General features: G+C 43.6%; 1 protein-coding gene across 2 annotated transcripts in view; it reads right to left on the reverse strand.

Annotated features, from left to right (window-relative positions):
- Positions 1 to 6,654, reverse strand: part of gabrg2 (gamma-aminobutyric acid type A receptor subunit gamma2) — a 34,159-nt gene extending 27,505 nt beyond the window's left edge. The window contains exons 1-2 of one of the 2 annotated variants that reach the window (XM_086130888.1): positions 6,165 to 6,654; positions 818 to 957 (exon numbers count right to left, since the gene is read on the reverse strand). In XM_086130888.1, coding sequence (XP_085987014.1) covers positions 818 to 957; positions 6,165 to 6,295 — 271 coding nt within the window. In that variant the 5' untranslated portion in view covers positions 6,296 to 6,654. The remainder of the gene's footprint in view (positions 1 to 817; positions 958 to 6,164) is intronic. The other variant, XM_086130887.1, reaches the window with a different exon arrangement.
- Positions 6,655 to 19,032: the final 12,378 nt, after the last annotated feature.

A 19,032-nucleotide genomic window follows, 5' to 3' on the forward strand; every position in this document is an offset into this window, starting at 1 on the left:
TGGCATCATGCATAAAACCAAGCAGCATGTATTGCTTGTTTTTCCAAGATGATTTCTTACACTTTCATATGCATTGGATTCAGGAGCTGCGGTGTGTCGGGGGACTGGCTTATTAGCATTCCTTTACGACGCGCCATCTTTGGACAGCTTCGACGGAATGACGAATGGCGTCATAGTTCTGCCCACGTCATTGAGACCAAAGATTTATTAGGCAGGTGTGCATGTTAATAGCTCAAAGTAGCAAGAACACTGAAAGGGAAAAGTGTTAATCTTCAGGAGGCTCATGTAGGGGCAATCCATTCATTTTCTGTCACCGCTGTTCATCTGGTAAGATTTGTATAGCAGCTATTACAAAGAAATGATGTATACATATTAGTTGTGGATGCAGTCCAGCCACGTTAGAGAAGAGTGCATAGCATTATATGAGAGGATGTGACAAACGGGCCATTTCTCCGAGATATATGGCCTCATCAATCATGGGTACTCAGGTACTGAACAACAACACGCCCTATTCTGATCCGTTCAGATGACAAGGTGATGGATGTACACTTGTGGACGGGAGACCCCCACCCAGCTGTCGTCGTGAAGGAAGAAAGCCGCTTGCCTTACATCTAAAAATATAAAGTATTACAAGGCCTCGTCAACCATGTCGCAGCCACGTACAAAAGTCCGCCTTTTGTTACTTTCTATCACAATGACTGTTGAAGATATGAAAACCCACTTTCGATTTCCCGAACGCTATCGAGCGATTACGTTTTTGCAGCAAAAATTGGAACTCAAAAATCCAAGAAATCAATGTTTTTGAATAAGCGCCTACCTCCGATGTCGGGCCTGAGTTTGTTGTCGTATCCGTCTAGGAGGCCATTGAGGATGTGTGTGACGTCACTCTCGTACACCTTTGGGGTCAGGACCCATGTCTTGTTGGACACCTCGTCGTCATCGTCGGTCTGGAAGGAGCTGCAATGCGGAGAAAGAATGCATGTCATACCCCGGCCGTCCGTTCTCTGAACCGCTTCAGCTTTTGGATAAACCGGACAGTATCTAGTGAATTGCAGTAATGACACAGCACTTGCTTGCATGCCCAAGGGTGTAACTTATGACAGAAACACACACACTGACTCTACTGGAAGACTGAAATATTTGTCCTGGAAGTCCAAAAGATGCTTTGAGGGCTTCCAGACTTCTAGGAGTCTTGCCGCATGACAATTTTCTCAAATAGGCTTCTTCACCTTGCAGAATGAAAAGGTAATAACATTTCAAGAGCTCTCGACTATGACTGTCACCAAGGCATAGGACTAAAAAAACAAAACAAAGGTCTATCATACATTCAAGTTGAGTTTATGCCTACGCCTAAAGATCACATGAGTGAATGTGAGCTATCTGAAAACCATCCCGGCGCTGCATGCAGAATAGGGTCAAGCAGTCGAAACAACACGAAGGCCGAAGGGGAAAATGTGGGCATACAAAGACAAAGACGCACACATACACACACACACACACACACACGCAGTTGCCCAAAATAGAATTCCAATATAGTGCAGAGATGGTCCACCTCCAGAAAGCATCGCTATAGATTGGGGAGGTGGCCCGCAGCACACAGGAGCAGTCTTGAACAAGTTCTGAGCTTTCTTTTAGCAAGGCTTTGAGGGCGATGAGCGGAAACAAGCCTTGTGGATAAAATAATAAAGGATGGAAGAAGGAGGGGGGGGGGGGCAGGGTCACAGATCTGATAGCTTTCTCATGTTCCCAGGCTGAGAGCCAGGAATAAGAGTTTGACCTGCACTTTTCCTTAGATTGCCTAAAAGAGCCATCATGCGCCATCCATTTCCACTTGGACGTCCCGGCCCAAACATTAAATCTGAATTATATTACTCAGGTGGCCTCTTTGGAAAATGTCTACCCCAGGTAGTACAAAGAAAGGATCCAAATTCAAGTTTGGATTTATAGTGCAAAAAATTAGTTAGCACAGTTAGTTCGCCACTTGTATGTAAAACATGTTTCAGAAGCGTAACAACAAATGTGCAGTATATTCTTCTCATCTTTTCATGTTCTTATCGTCCTTCAGCACCCTTTTTTCAGGCTTTTTAGCGATGAGGGTCACAAAAAGCCAAAGAAAAAGCAAACCAGATGCTGACATCATCCTTTTAGGCCCGCAATGCTGTTTCCAACAGTTTCGAGTGACTTTACTGGTGTCGGCTTTCAATTATTGTTGGTCCAATGTGGTATTGTGCGACCACAGGAGAGCGTGACATGAGAGGTTCCACTGCATCTCAGTGTACGTGGAAAAGCTCCAAAAGTATGCGGATCAAAGGGAACAGCCACGTGTTCTTCAGCACACGCAGATCTGTGGTCTTGCCTGCTAATTGAGTACCTGAAGGTCCGCTGAGACGCCCGAGCCAAAGTTTGTTTTTCATGCATATGCATGTGCACGTCTGTGAGCGCTCAACGAACAGCGTCGGGTTGAAATATCTCCTTCAAAGCTTTTCGGATTTCTCGTCGCATGTCAGGAAGAAATTGCATCGGCTCTGCACCGAAAAAAAAAAACGGCGGACTCATCTCAACTAAAGCGATGGCAGCGTTTAGCATCAAGCCAAGGTCCATCCATAAAGATGATCACAATATCATGAGGGTTTTCCATTAGCATCCACATAAGCGTCCCTCAGTGAGACAATACAAGCATGCGTTTGCATGTTTTACTCGCACCATGGCTAATAAACGTACCCAACTCAAATGAACATTTGTGCTTATCGCCGCTCAACATGAAATTAGTTCTACGCCCATGAAGCAAAACAACAGCCCCCGCTTTGGATGTCAGGCAGTGACCACAGTCCTCCTACACAGCGCCATTAGCCACTTTTTAGTGAGTCACAAAAAAATCGAAATCCATCTGATGTTACTTTTTAGACAAAAAAGCTACTTCATAAGACAAAAATAAAAAAAAACAACAACAACTGTGTGACTATGCACAAGACGAGGAAGGGACTTTCAAGTGGGTCAGTGCTGTTATATTCTGAAGTGACCTCTGGCAGGGAAAGCCCGGCCGTTTATGGGTTCAATTGAAACCGGATCGCATGTGTTCAACCGACACTTCATTCGGCACAACATAATGAGATCGAAAAGAGCGTATTGATAGAACGACAGTGCAAGAAAGGAACGTTTAGGAAAGTCACAAACTATACAGTGGAAGATCGGTCGGCAAAAGTCCGACAATTTGGAAGGTCAATCAAAATTGACAAAAACAACCTACAAAGGGCATACATCTTTGAGCGATTTCCTTTGAGGTGTCGTGGTTTTGGTTGTGTGAAGCACATTGAGTTGCCTTGTGTAGCAGATGTTCAGTTCTCACGCTCCTTTGTTATTACAGTTGTGACTATGCTTATTTGTTTATGACTACTTTTTAGAACAAACGCAATTATAATTGACTTTAAAGATGTGTTTTGGTTTCATAAGTCAGGCTTGTAAAATAAAGGCAAACAAAGTATGAATTCTATCAAAATGCTCTCAAACAAATGTGGTGTGAATATATTTCGGTCAGTCACATTACAACAACAATACAAACAAATTTGCGCCTAAATTCAAGACAGAGGGTCAGCGACAGCAGGGACCGACACAGGCGAGAAAACGAAGCCTGTGACGTGCAGTCGCCTCCTCTGGTCTCACTTTGGCGTGATCGCCATGCCAACTGGGGTGAGCACAGGCCAGAATCTGAAATGATTCTGACCTCAATACCTTGGTGATGAATACAACAGACTCTCAAATGGAAGCAAAGTGGCAGCTTCGCCTCCCCTTTTTTGTCCCGTTGAAAAGGGAAAACGTGAAATCTGACATCTACATAGTGAGCATCAAGAAATGCAGATCATAATCACAGTGTTTCGAAATTGGGCGTCTTGCCACGACTTTTCAACCGCTATCAATGGAGCAGTGCAATTGGGGTTTCCAATTCGAGAGAATGAATTGGACGACTCCATAATTACTTGTGACGTACCAATACCAATTTGTTTCCACCGAGTACTTGCATGCGACTCTTCCGTGATATCAAGTAAGAATACTTGCCAAGTAAACTTGTTTTAAAAACACAAAACAATTTTGTGGGTAAAACGGCATACCTTTCAAAACTCAAAGGTAGCACGTTTTCGAGTAACAACAGTATACAAGTGAATGTTTTCTGAAACAGCCTTGCAAAACATTTCTGTTAAATGTAGCCGGCAATACAAGTCACGTTTGTTAAACTGACAGGAGAACTGAAGTGATGCGTTCTAGCATCTTTTCTTACTCTGAGGCCTTCCTTGCTTTCTGCATTCCAAATGGCATCATGCATTTCCAAGTTGGACCCTGTGGTCACTTTGCTGTGAAACAGTACTTGTGTAGTTTCATGCGGAGTGATGCAATCAGACCTCATAACATATAGTGACTGCCAATGAGTCACAAAGTAGCATATTACAGAAAGCGGGCCTGGAGCCTTGAGAAACACGTCTTATTTGAGTGTCACATGCAGTGAATCTCATCTTCAGATTTTCAGTGCTGCTACTGAAGAAAACACAGATGCTATTTGATTCGATGACAAAGTTTAATCACTACACAAATTAACCAGTGCAATCACATAAACGTATTCAAACAATAATAGCAGCAAGGCGGTAATCGTCACATTGGCTGATTTACCCCCACGGGCCACATGTCATATGCTTACACAAACAAGATCCAATCAAAATCCCCCCCCCCCCCCAAAAAAAGTTAATTTTTGATTAACACTTTCAGACTGGTAAATGAAATCTGCTTGTTTTTGTGGCGGACATAATGTGTCGCTGTGGAAGCTGCCAGTTCAGTCTAACGTTAGCTTAATGCTAATAACTTAACTCGGCCCCGATCGCTGCTACCTGTTGTAGCGGCAACAAACAAAATCTGACTCTAGCAGAGGAGTCCAAAGTTAACTGAAAGTTGATGACTTGAGGCTAATCTCTGAGGCTTTCCAGGTTAATTCATCTTCCATCAGCATATTAATCAGAAGACCGTGCTTAGACTAGCGGGCTGCATAGAACATATTTTTGTAAATCAAATTATTTTAGTTGACTTCCCCTTTAGTCATTTTGTTTGCCAAGATATTTATATGAGGGGAGGCGTTTCATTCTTTAATTGGATGGCACAGCAATGTTTAAAGTAAATCCTTGAGCAGAGGCCACGGTTGAGGCAAATACTATATTTATGAGAATGTATAACAAATGTGTTTCAAATCTGTGTGTGGCACTATGATTACCAATAGACAGATACTGTAGATAGATAGTTGCCTGAATATTTCAACAATGCCATACTGGAAATTGAAGTATGGACACCCCTCAGGATGATGCACTGCAGACCAATCCAAATCAAATTGAACAAAGCAATATATTTAGAAAGGAATAATCTTTGGAAAGGAATCATCTTGAAGTCAGCTCTGATACGTGAACGTATCGAGCCTGTGTACCTAATGAAGTGACCCGAGAGTGGATATGCCTCCATTCTTTTTCCTCCCTCTCTGTCTCGAAACAGACGACTAACCATCCGTTCTCTGGCCCTCCATCTTAACTATCCCAATAAATAATGTTCGAACAGGCACAACGGCAATTGAAACGCACGCAGTGCATTGATAATATAAGCTGCAGGAGAGATTTCTGCAGATATGCTGTGCCTTAATAATAACCGCCTGCCATTTTGAAAAAAAAAACACATTTCACAGAGCGTCCACAACCTGCTCTCTTCTCTCTTCTTCTTCCGTATCCCTCTTAACACAGAGTTACATGTTCGTAAGAGCCCTGCGGCTTTTTGACTTAAATACACTTGATCCATACAAACGGCTTAGTGCACACTATATGTAGCATGCCTTTAGCTCGCCTGTGCTATTTTAACAGCAGCCTCGAATCACGAAAAAAATATCCCTTAAATATTGATTATGACGCTGGATGTGGGCTTTAGACTCATTATCCTTCTTTTTCCCCCATGTATAACACATATATAACACGTTATCGGGCATCGTGTGGGTGTGTTGCGAGTTGAAGTGAGACACACGAATACGAACGGGATCGACGTTGTGACATTTGGCTAAATTTGGTGGTAGCATCGTCGGCTAGGCGAAGGCTACCGCTAGCTCACGGTGACAGGGAAGAATGAGAATACTGTACCGTTTCGCTTACCTGGTGGGGAGGTTGATTGCAATGAAGAGCCATAGGAAGAGCTTGCGCGCGAGGGAAGAAGGCTTCGCCATGGCCGTCGAGCACTCGGAGGCGAAATTTGGTGAAGCCGCCGCCATCGTCATCCTCACCATCTTTTCGTCTCCGCTCCTGGTGCAGATGCCCGTCTTGTTTAGTGGTTTCCCAGCCCACGATGCATCACGCAGCTTTTCCCCCTCTTTTTTTATTTCCAACGCGAGGAGCGCAGCCAGGCTCGAGATCGTCCAAAACAATCAAAAAGATGGTTTAAAACAAACAAAAAAATAAAGCGAGCACAGAACCCATGTGCAAATAAATAAGAATGAAAACTGCCTCCCTATGTTGCGTTTTAGAATTACACACCTAATGGGATGTGAAAAGCAGCCTCGGCGTGAATGCAGATTGAGAAGAAGGCTGCGGGGCTTGCAAGAGGGAGCCGAGGCACGTTACTGCAGCGCGGATCAACGCACGCGTGATTTCACCCCACACACACGCTCCCTCCACAGCAGCATTAAGCCGCATGCTAAAAGAAATAAAAGTAGAGTTGTGTATACTAACTTTTTAGGAAGCAATTGAGACTAGAAACTGTTACAAGCAAACATCTGATCAGGTTTTGTTGTTGAATTAAACCCGTGGGCCGAATTGATCTGGATCTAACATTCCAGACATTCCATCAAAAAGTTCCCGAAAAGCCCAAGTACCTTACATTTCATACGTTGCTGCTTCTAATGCAGTTTAATGAACGTTATTATGATAGTTTTTTTTTTGGGGGGGGGGGGGGGTTGCGTGGACTGCCACCCTATTATTATAATCTTGGCGATGATGCAACGGTTTAAACGTGTTTGCGTTTTAGAAACAGAAGTCATTTTCAGCACCCTGGACAGTTCTAATGGCGCTGGGCGCGATACCAATCAGGACCATAGACAGTTCCTCCCAGTTTTCTCTTTCATCACGCTCACTCAAGTCTCAGGCTGCGATCTGAGCAGATGAGTTTTGCTCTCGACTGGGATCGTTCCCCCGACATATCCCAATGCTTATGCACCATTGAGCTATGCCTTCCAACCTCTGGTAGCCCACGTCTAATATCAGAGGCTGTGTGGCGGACACCCGAAAAAGAAAAAGAGAGAGAAGGGAGAGCGAGGGGGGGAGAGAGAGAGAGCGAGAGAGAGAGAGAGAGAGAGAGAGAGAGAGAGAGAGAGAGAGCTGTTTCTCACAGTCATTGGGGATCCTGAACACACTGAATGCATTTAAGCTTTAAGCCCCTGGGCAGCTCTATTGACTCTAAATGCGGCCTTTTCACCAATGAAAATCAAGGACACTTTTCTCTAGTTTTTTTTCCTAGAGTGCAGCCTCTCATGTCAATAATGTCAAAGCAAATGTTATGTTACCGTAAGAAACAACTTAAGGGTGGTGGATGAGTGGTTAGCATGCATTCCTATGTGTCCTGCCACTGACTGGCAACCAATCAAGGTTATACCCTGATTGAAGTCTGCTGGGAGAGAGGCTCCACTTGAACTGTGAAGCTAATAAGACAAAAGCCCAATGTAAACCGGATGGATGGATACTAAAATGTGTTCATGACTGTTAGGATTAGTGCTGCAGTGCCTCATGCTGTTTCCAATTACGGTAGCCAGCTGGATGGATGCTTTACTTTTCTATTGTGTAATATGTCTGCATGTCTAATATTCACGAACTGTTCTGTGGACCTATAAGTAATATAATCTCTTTTTTGAAGTTATGCTTTTTCATAATCTGATCAGTACGGGTGATGTGGATATAAATGTAAATCATGTTGAAAAAGCCTTGCAGCTCTGTTTGCATGCCCCCATGGCATATTAGTAGCCTTGATACTGTAAAATATGCTAATGCCGCGATTTTGATTGGGCGTAATTTACAGTAACTCATTGAGGGAGTCTCTTTGTGGCTGGTTGGAGCATATACTTGTGATATAAATGTTTAAAAAATGGTTCCCTGCAATAAATATGCAGCATTTATATGTCAGCCTATAAAATCAATAGCATATGAAATGTTGAGCAGTATAATAAATGAGAAAATGGATCACATGTAGCATGCTTATTAGCATGCTTATAAGGTGCTAACTCATGGTAAAGCTTATCCAAAGAGAATCCATTTGCAGTAGAGAAATAAGATCCTTTTTTTCTGAAGAGAAAAACCTAAAAGCCGCAAGCCCCCCCCCCCCCCCCCCCCAATAAATAAATAAATAAATAGCACGAAAGAGAGAGGCAGGCTCAACAAGCAGGTGTCGGCATATCTGTCTTAGTATGAAGCGTTAAGGCTAATTTCCCACTTGGAACATTTTATTCCACAGGCGTACATGTAGTTCACATTGCACATTTTTGCTTTTATTGTCCCAGGAGGCCCTCTGCTAAGTCTTTTCCATAAGCGTACCAACTCACAAACATCATTTAGTCACGATTGCACCATTTCAAAAAAAAAATAAAAATTAAGCGTTGACGATGGGAAAGCAAACGGAACTGCAGCCGTCAGCACCTGCAGTACAGTAAGTGTGCCGTGCATGGGAGATGAGTTTGCGCTTGATTCGAAACACGGCCACGTGCTTATTGGTTGCAAATGAGCGGAGGTAAATCATCTTAAAGTGGCCGACAGATGCTTCATTAAACATGTAGCACTGCTCAAAGTAAACCAACGTTCGGCTTGTAAATAACGCATGAAGTCACATCTCCGAAGACTGAATATACGGTTCAGCACTTGCATGCGCATTCTCTGGCTACCTCGACAAATAAATGTGTGTGCAGGGTAAATAGAAGACAGGCTTTACTAATTCAGTTTGTCTCAGTTCGGAGTTTGGCAAAACTTGCAGTAAAGGGGTTGTTTGTCTTGTGTCACTCCACTCTCAGAATCCAACATGTTTTGTCAATAACATACTCGTGACCAGAGTTATTTTGTCCTTCGCGATAATGAACCCGCGCTCTGAAAAAGCAGCGCTAACAGTGAGCTTCATTGCGGCAGTCTGTTGCTTATTTGGTTTTTCGTTAGTCTGATGCACGGACGCGCACAGTCAACAAGACAGACAGAGAGGGAGATGTCAAATTCAATTTGCTTGCTTCAATAGTCACAGGCCACATATGAGCCCAACTGGCGCTTCCCCATATTCACGTTGCACCTGTGCTCTGGTGCACTCACTTTACCTCCGCAAAGCTTTTGTGTGTGTGTGTGTGTGTGTGTTCAAGACACAAAATAACAGCATCGGGGCTTCTTCACAACTAATTTATAGTAGTCAAACCTCATTAATATAGCTGCAGTAAACAAACGCATTGGGCTTTGGTGCATAAATATGAACGACAGGAGGTCAGATCCAAATCATCCACGCTTTTCATTTGTTAATCAAACCGATTAGGGGTAGTGACAGCTCTGCTATTACCGTGGCTCATAATCTAGCTCGTCTGCCAAAAAACTCCCAATGTTCATCGTTTCCCCGAAGCGTGTTGTTTACGCAGACCGAATGGCGAATGCCTGCGCTGTTGATGTGTCATCTTTGGATTGAAAAAAGAAATGAGTGATGGGTTGGTGTCGGTTGGGAAATAGTGGTCTACATTCACGTGAGTGATCACTCGGGTTCCAGGCTTCACGATCAGTCCAGCTTTGCGGCCCACACATATGCTGTCACAGCCCCACTTGGTTAGCGTCAAGCTGTGGAGGCACAATGATCTACTGTAAGCGCCGTTGGATGCGAGAAGCAGCCTGGCATTCTACACAGCGTGATGTAACCTCGCAAGATGAAACATTTAAAAAAAAAAGAAAAAGGAATGGCAAGAGAAAACAAGACATGACTTATGCAATAATTTTTACGCTGCTGAGGAGAAAATCTGAAGAGTGACTTGACAGATGGATTTCAACGTATGAATATGTGCATCGGTGGTGAATTTTTCACTTGCTAATGGTAGTCGGGCGTCATTGTTGGAAAAAGTTTCTTGTTCATATTTGGTGAGTTTCATTGAAGCTTGTCCCATTTAGATGAGATAAGATAAGATATCCTTTATTTGTCCCACACTGGATTTAGGAAGATTATGCTGCATTTTTTTAAGGGGGTCTCGAGTGAGCTCATGTAAACGAACAACTCAGGTTCTCTATATACGCCGCAGCCTGTCCTGCAGAAAATATGTTCTTGCCCAAAAAATATTTTAAGCCAGCAAGCTGTGTTTTTACCGAATCTGGGACACCGTGACCTCTTGCAGGTTCACTGTGGTTTTCTGCATGTTTGCCTCAAATCCCTGTTTTCAATGTGGACACTTTTCCAGCGAAATTGCTTTGCATGTAGGTCACCGACAACCCTGAAGTGAAGTTGAAGGGCCAGTACCGAGTCAATCAGTTTTTGGGCCTTCCCGTGACCCACTTTGACTTGCTTTTACTGTCATTGAAAGTCAGAGCAATATAACTGGGGTAATCCATTTTGAAATGGCGAAAGAATCACAGTGTTTACTGAAATAAAAATGCCTTTTGTGGTTTTGACCAACTGTTCACAGTCAACCCGATTCTCTGCACTTCTGCACACCAAACTGATCTCTGTGAAGTGGCTGCCAGCAGATCACCTATCCGCCGAGTTTAGAGCCGAAATGAAGCCGGCCGCTTTCATTGTGTTTTTATGTTGAATTTGCTCTGCTTGATGTGCCGCACATATAATCTCCCCTCCCAAAGGTAGATTACAGCCAGTTTTGCTTTCAGCTTTAACATTTATTTTCAATTGTTGCCTCGCTCCTCTGAGTCGCGGCTTTATCGAAAATAAACCGTGGCTGAGCCCAAAGTCACTCATGCAGATACTACGGATTACATCTGAATGCCAAATAATCGTGGCGCAATTAACAGCGAAGGTAGGTAGACAGTTATACGGGGCAGTCGATGCACCTGGGGAAGCCATAGATGCCAAACAATTCAAGTAATTTCTTTCAGACTTGACATTTCAGAAATGAATGTGCACCGTATAACATGAGCTCCCGTATGAAAGTTAATAAAAGAGCGTGTTTGTATTGTATTTTCATTCAAGAAGGCAGCGCTTCATCACCATTCCTTGGACCAGGATTGTGCAATGCAGATGCAATTACTTGACTGCCGATCAAAGCTTTGTAGCTAAATGCTTGCATCAGATCCACCATGGGGCACTATTACAAAGGTCAAACTTCAAACAACGTTTTACTGAAACACTATCAGCTCTTGTTGCTCTGATTGAAAGCCCTTCAAAGCACAGCGCAGGAGAAGGAGCCATTTAATTTATTTTCTCGGCTGCCATTAGGATGCCATTCAGCTTCCCTTTCAGACCAGAAACGCGTCATTCCGGGTCATAGAGAAAAGAAGTCTATGGAGAAGGAGAAGTTTTTAATGGCCAAGCAAAAATGCTGTAACTCACAGAGGAGAAGCGCGAGCAACAACACAGCTTTACGTTATTTTTAGAAACACGTCGCTGTCATTGAACGCAAAAGTGTGGCTGTTGCACGCGGATGGCTGCGTGACAATAACACTTCCAAATATAAAGCTGGCTGATCTTGAATTTCGCATTGGTGACAAATGCCTACTTACCTGTAAATGTCATTCACAAATGAATACATATACAGTAGGTGAGCAAATGTTGCAAGAAAATGGAGAGATTGTCCAGTGTAGACTCTCACAATGAAGTAAACAAGAGACTAACGTGGTAGCTAATGTCACACTTGGACCCAACATAAGGTGCCTTTTGATCACAAACGTGCGGTGTACCACATGCTGCTTCACCAAGTTTCGAATCACATGTTCACAGTTCATTCTGTATCCAAACTTGGACCCCCAAAATATATACAACAAAATATACATACTGCAATTCTCCTAATATTTACACTACTTTTGTCAAAATGCTTGCTGAGAAAAGCAGTTCTTATAAGCTTTACATCCTTACTGACCTTTTTCCTGTCTCCAGTGAGCGGTAGGAGGTCGATTGTAATGTGCTCTCTCCCGCTCCTTTAACTCGGCAACTCCTAAATGTCCTGGCGGGGAAGCCCTAGTTTGGCCCCGGTTTGCTTTGAAAACCTGGGTGGCCGTGACTTGACAATGTTTTGTATGCTGTCTTCATGAATCATCACAAGTGGGAGGAAAGTGCAACATACATGAGGTGCAGCCCTCGAGTGCATTCCTAATGGTTGGTCCAAGTGACCTAGCTCGAAGGTAATTCCTTTTTTTCCCCGAGTACATCAAAAAAGAGCATTTCCAGGGCAGATGCGGTGCAAAGGACCTTTCAAAATGACTTTGTATTTTTTATTGTTAGGCCAAATAAGTCACCATTTCAAGGGCGGTTCTCAAAAATGTCGCAAGAACCCACAGCTGCCATTTTGGTATCCATTTGAGGGTCATTATGGTCTTTTCCGAGGGTTCTTAAGAACACCCTCGTCCTTGAGATTTTGTCCCGTTAATACCAAATTGAAAGCACATAAACGAGACAGAACGGGGAAACAATTTGAGTTTTTGAACAGAGCATGAAAGCAGTGCTTGCTGACTCAGCTGCGATTTCTTTCAAACTGGCACGGATTCGCATTGCACCTTTTTCACGTGTTCTCGTCAGGCATGTGCGAAGGCCCATTCCTTGCCGTTCGCAGCTGTAATTACCATTTCTATTTTTAGATTAGGGGTGGTGTACTTCATATTACGGGTGGTGAGTGAGATTGTTTATTATTAAAAAAAAATCTCCTTGCCAATTTAAGCAGGAAAATAAACGGCCGTGCAGATGAGAGAAATATATGCAGTTGTCTCAGTGAGTAAGTGGTTAGCGCATCCGCCTCAGTATTGGCGTCTATGGTTCTCTCCTCATGCTTGTGTGGATTTAATCAGAGTACTCCGGTGTTCTCCCACATTCAATAAGCATGCTTCTCAGGTTCATTGAAACCTCGAGTCTAAATTGTCCATGGGCGTCAATGTCAATAGTTGTTTGCCTATATGCGCCCCCTGTGATTGGTTGGAAAATAATTATTTGCTCCAGCACACCTGTGACTTGACTGAGACCACGTCACGCATTAGTGCTGGAGTGAAGACTCGGGGATAAATATGAAGACGCTATGTAATGCATGATTTGATGTAATGCATTTTTAGAAGTGTCAGCTACCTGTGAGGCACATAATAGGTTTTCGCTTGCTAACTCGATGCTTTTTCTGGCCGGCGTTCAAATTCTCTGTCGGATTTTATTTTATTTTTTTATCCATCCTGTCTTGTTCTACACCCTGGATCTCTTCCTCCATATCTCTGACCGCTCTCGCTCCCTAACTGTCGGCTCTGAAGGTTGCCTGCAGCGGACAATGTGAAACGGGCTCGGGCTGCGGAGGAGTCACTAGAGAGGTAGAGTGAGAAGGGTAAAAGGCAAGATAGCGCCGGTCCCCATGTGCCCCGGCGGAGCCATATCTGATGGCCTGCCAATCACACGCTAACCTACCGTGGCCTCGTACTGGAGACTCAGTGCATGCTCTGCCTTCACAGTGGCTCTTTGTTCAAGTTTCTTGGCCGATTCCAACCTCAAGTTTGCTTCATTTTTACCCATGAAACCCCCCTGCCCCCTACAGTGAAATATTTAAGACCAAACAGTCAGTTATTCAGGATTTAAATGTTTAGTTTCCTTCTGTAAATAGTGAAATTAGGCAGGACACGGCCTGGTTAGCAGCTCTGCCACTGCTCTGATGTTCTGGGTTTGAAGTCCCCATAAAACATGATTGTTAGGTGGAATGAGGTTGTGAATGGTCGTTTGTCTAAATGCGCCAAGCAGTTGGCCAGCGACCAACCCAGGGTATTCCCTGCCACACCCAAAGTCAACCAGGATAAATTCTTCCATTCGAGCAAAATTTCGCTTTTCAGAGACTTTGACTCTTGCGGCAATGCGCATCTCTCTTGAATGGAACTTGATCATCCAAATGCGATTGTGTTGATGTCATCAGTTAGTGTGAGACACATTATTTTTACACAAGCTTCACTTATCTAATCGCTTGCCCCGTCAGATGAAGCTTTTCCCCTTCGCCGCAAAACACGGATTTATGAAAAATTCAGAGCGCAGTTTTACGAGTTTAATTTCCAGCAATAAAATTGAACCGAAAGCGCGGCATATGCATTCAGGGCAGAGCGGACAAGGCCAGAGAGAGATCAGGAGACACGTGACTGAACATAACCGGTACCGGTGGCACTCGACGTGATCATGTGGCTAATAACGACGCTTTGCCTGTGATCATCCCAATATTGCAACACCTCCCCCTGCTGGATTGACTGCAGTGAGATGCGCTGATGAATAATAAAGGGATCGGCTCCCTATTTCATCCTTTCGCTCTCCTTCTCAAGTGCGTTTCCTCTGCAGCAGCCCATTAATAACATTTTTAAAATTTATTTATTTTTTATATAAGCATTTCAAAGCGGCCCGGCCAGAAGCGTATTGATCTGCTGCGCTGTCTTTGTTACGTACTAGGAAGGCTCACAGCACAAGATGACACAATCTGGACGAGGACCAAATAATAATAGCGACAATAATAACAACACGGATGGGAAATGGAAAATGAATTGCCTCGAGGGGGTGTTGGAAATGTCAACAACTGCAAATTAGAGTACATCAGCATTAGCAACGAGCATGTGGAGGTGTATTGCAAACACATGGACACACACACACACACACACACAAATTAAAGAGGTTATATTCGAGTAAGTATTATTTAAGGGAGTGGAAATACTTGGCAATGACGGATATTAAATGTGTCTGTCCTTTAGCTGGCCCTGTGTGCTTGAATCCCCTAAATTTCTCAGTGAGTCATGTCACATCAAACAGACCTTGAATAATTGTCAACAAACGCTGCAGAGATTTGTTAGAGGAAGGAGCCAGAGACACATCCCTGCCCAGCAATTTGAGGTTCATTTCGGGGAGCTTCTCAAGTTGAGTGCCCCTCCAATTTGGAATGAGACGCAATATTGCTGAAAAATGTGTGCCTTTCCCTTCTCCTTTTTTATGTTTTGTGTTTAGTTTTTCTTTACTACATTTTTTAACTTCATTTAATGTTTGAAACATTCAGTGGCAGCCTCCTTTTTCCTTTTGTATGGATATTAAAAGTTTCAATGCGAGATTGCATTTCACTCTCATCATTAAATACTCGTTGGTTTTATGTTTTTTTACGTCTTTCCATTAGGAGTCTTTAACTTAATTGTGCACTTAGGCGGTTGTAAATTGGAATGCAAGTTTTACGACAGCAAAACTTTGACCAATGGGACAAATTGCTTCAAAATCCAAACAAAGTAGAGCAACCCCTTTCCAGATTGCTTTCCTCCTTTTACTCTTTTCCATCTGCATGAATGAGTTCCGCAGCAGCATATTCCACAAGTGTGTGTGTGTGTGTGTCTGTGTGTGTGTGTGTGTGTGTGTTATTCTCTATGTGAAAAATTCCATTGCCCTGACTAGCATTACGGAACAAGCTGATATGAACCTGTTGACTGCAATCAATTAGTCACAGGAAAGATGTGAAGTCGCATATGGTAACCTGCAGCACAACATATTCCTTTGTAACCACAACTGCTGTTCGCTCCGTCGGAGGACGGGGGACCCATATGTTTTCATTTGCTGGCGGTCCACTCAGGATCCATTTGCTCTCCCCGGTGTTTGCATTTGTCTGTTGATGGATGCCTTTAGCATCCTGTGCATCCCCCCCCCTCTCCCCCAGGCCCCCCGGGGAAACTGATGTGAGATGCGTGTCAAGTCATCGCGCGTAGTCGATCAAGCCTTGATTTACCATTCGGTGTGTGCACTTTGCGTGCTGCTCACCATCCGCACGCGGAGCAAGATTGAGAGCCAAAGCGTGCGTGAGGGAGACACAAAGGCTGCAAGATGGTTTAATGGTAGGAAATAGCTGAATCGAAAAAAGCTTGTTGTGCTCAAATCACTTTTCTTCTTGTGCACAAGCACGGTGTCTGTCACCTACACGTTCAATTAATGTTGCACGCCATGCTTGAGCCTCCGTCACAAACTGTATGCTCCTTATCGGTTCTTTATTGATTTACACTCTTGTGATTTAGAAAAGCAGCTCGTCCCAAGAGGACATAATTCCAAATGACACGGCTTTATGTACTCACAAAGTCGTATCTGCAAAGTAGAAAAACAGGGTCGATGTGTTTCCATTTTTTTTTTCTTTGCCCTCAGAAAGTACATTAATTGGCAAACTTGAAAAGTGAAAGCAATGCCCCAACCTTCTCCCCAAAATACGTTCTGCTCTTTTAATTCAATTGGATACAATTTGTGCCCTTTCAGTGGCTTCTTTTCCCTCTCAGAGTGGAAGCTTTGAACGGGGCATATCACGGTAACAGGATATGATTGAATGACAATGTGTGGCTGAGCAGAAAGGAGCTTGGTCGCCTTTTGAACCTCCGAGCTTGTTAGATCACTCGCATGCCAGCGATTGGTTTCGACAAAGGACATCCGCGAGGCCTCGGAGAACTTTAGGGTAGGGGAATGAGAAAAAGGCAAAAGACGGCGGCGATGGTAAAAAAAATAAAATAAAATCTATTTTACTGGCGGAAAATGAACACAAGCTTCAACTTTTGGAGTCCCTGCAGGGTGAAACTGTGGTCAAAGTGAAGAAAAGACAGAAGTGCAATGATCAGGTGAAACTCAAGCACGGCTTGTTAAAGTGTTTACCCAACCCACAAACCAAAAATCAGGACAGATTTGAGCATTTTACAATATTTATCATCAATCCAATCAGGTGATTTCGCTAATGTTTGTCAACTATTGACCTGTGGAGCCCTTTGAAACTCTTTTCTGATTAAGGGCTACACAAAATAAGTTTAACTTGACTTTTATTGGCTTCGCATTCAAATAAGCTTTACATTGATCTGCATGGCTGCACCGTAACAGTAATCGCGCAAAAGAAATTCCTGTCACAAAAATGAAATTCGTCCAAACGGCCCCGCGTTGAACCATACCAGTGTATTGTTTGCGTCTGATCATCGCTTTGTGACCTTCAAGAATTAGACTGTGTTGGCTGACGGTGTAGCTAAGTCGCTTACGGCAGCCGGTGGACGCTCGCGTCATTGTTCACCCGAAAAGAACTGGAACCCACAAATGGGGGTGGAATTTGTTACCCATCCTACCAGTTCTACTGCGACAAAGAGTGGCTCATGTGCTGCAGATATGGATGTTGAATACGCAGTCAGCAAATTCCTTCTAAAGTTGCCTATGCAAACTGGGATGAAACAACAAATGCTAATAACTATAAAGCAATGTATAGCGGTAAAAAAGGAATAATATGTGCTTATTTGTAAGTTTAAAATGAGTGTGTATATGAAATTATTGTTGTTTTCAAGTCCAATGTAATCCATTTGCACAATCGTAGTCACGTAGTGTAGAGGAATACATCAGGCTATAGATTGAAGACAATCTATGGCACAGAGTGTTTCAAATGCTAATTCTTGCACACAGCACGATCGTTCCACTTGGGTTACAAGTCACTTCGGGTCTTTTGGAAATGATCACAAATGTCCAACAAAGTAACCGGAGTTCCTCTGGGCACCCCTTGTCAAGTCAGACATTTCGAATTTCTGTGAAGCAGTAAGTGTGGGTCCCTGACGAGTGATTATATTGAGATGAGGATTTACAAAAGGAAATAATGTGGCCATTGTGTGTGAGCTTGTATGCTTGTCAGATGCAAGACAGATAATACATTGGTCTTTGTTCTGCCGTTGTGTAGACGACGTGCAGGCACTCACACTTGGACCACAACAAAGAGAATTTGGTGAAGTTGGAGATTTGAATCTGTGGTGGTGTCCATGCCAGGATTTGGGGACACAATGCTGCTGGGATAGGAAACAATGACAAACCCACACAAGCCGGGAAGTACATGTGAACACTTCATGCGGGATTATGATTATCATTGTTGGATATGATATGAGTAGTACTATTATTTCAATTCACTTTGACCACAGTTTCACCCTGCAAGGACTCCAAAAGTTATTTTATTAATTTCATTCACTTTCACTAACTATAATAACCATGGCATGTACCCAAATCTCTGCAACTGGATTACTTCATAGACCGTTTTCAGTTTATGAGGTCATGAATGCACTGTGTCTCTGACATGGTGGTCCGCAGGGAACGATCCCGGAACCGTTCTTCTTCATCCAGTACACTGCAGCATTCCCTTACAGCTCTGCCCGCTGTTACACTGCGGAAATTCTCTCACATCAACTGACTCTGGATTTTGTGGAACTCCTCTGTCCAACAATGGTGAACATTCATGAAAGGTTGAAGAGCGACCTGACTCTGATTGACTGGTGTTCACCTGAACAATCAACTGGACTGGTCTACAAGCACACAGGCTTTGTACAAAGAAAGAAAAAAAGGCCAGCGCTGACTCAGATTTCTGTGGAGGTCCTTTGGCGGACAAGGGGCCCTCCTGAGGACTTTTTATGACTCAATCGTGGCAACTACTTGTAGAGAGTGATCTGCTGGGGCAATTTCGGTGGAAAAAAGTGAACCGGCTGATAAGGAAGGTCAGTCCTGACATGTCCCCTGGACTCATTGCAAGAGGAGAGGGAAAGGAGAATGGTGGACAGTGACTCCCACCTAATGCAGGACACCATCAAAGCACTCAGCAGTGACGAGTCTTTCACCTCGAGTATTTTGGTAGTGCAGTGCCTTCCTTTCTTCCTGCTGATGTCACACTTTACAACCAACACTGGTCTCAACAGTCCGTACACAAGTGTGTTTGGATTATTTATTCATGTGCAGTTGTGACTGCGGTGCTGGTTTCATTCCCAACTGCCTGTGTGTATGGCGTTGCTGATCCATGTGTAGTCGCCACATATACCGCCGCACACGGTTGTGCTTACTTTAAGTTTATCC

This window comes from Hippocampus guttulatus, chromosome 15 (genome assembly GCF_054856545.1).
Source record: "Hippocampus guttulatus isolate MCC_2025c chromosome 15, RoL_Hgut_1.0, whole genome shotgun sequence".
Classification (NCBI taxonomy): domain Eukaryota; kingdom Metazoa; phylum Chordata; class Actinopteri; order Syngnathiformes; family Syngnathidae; genus Hippocampus; species Hippocampus guttulatus.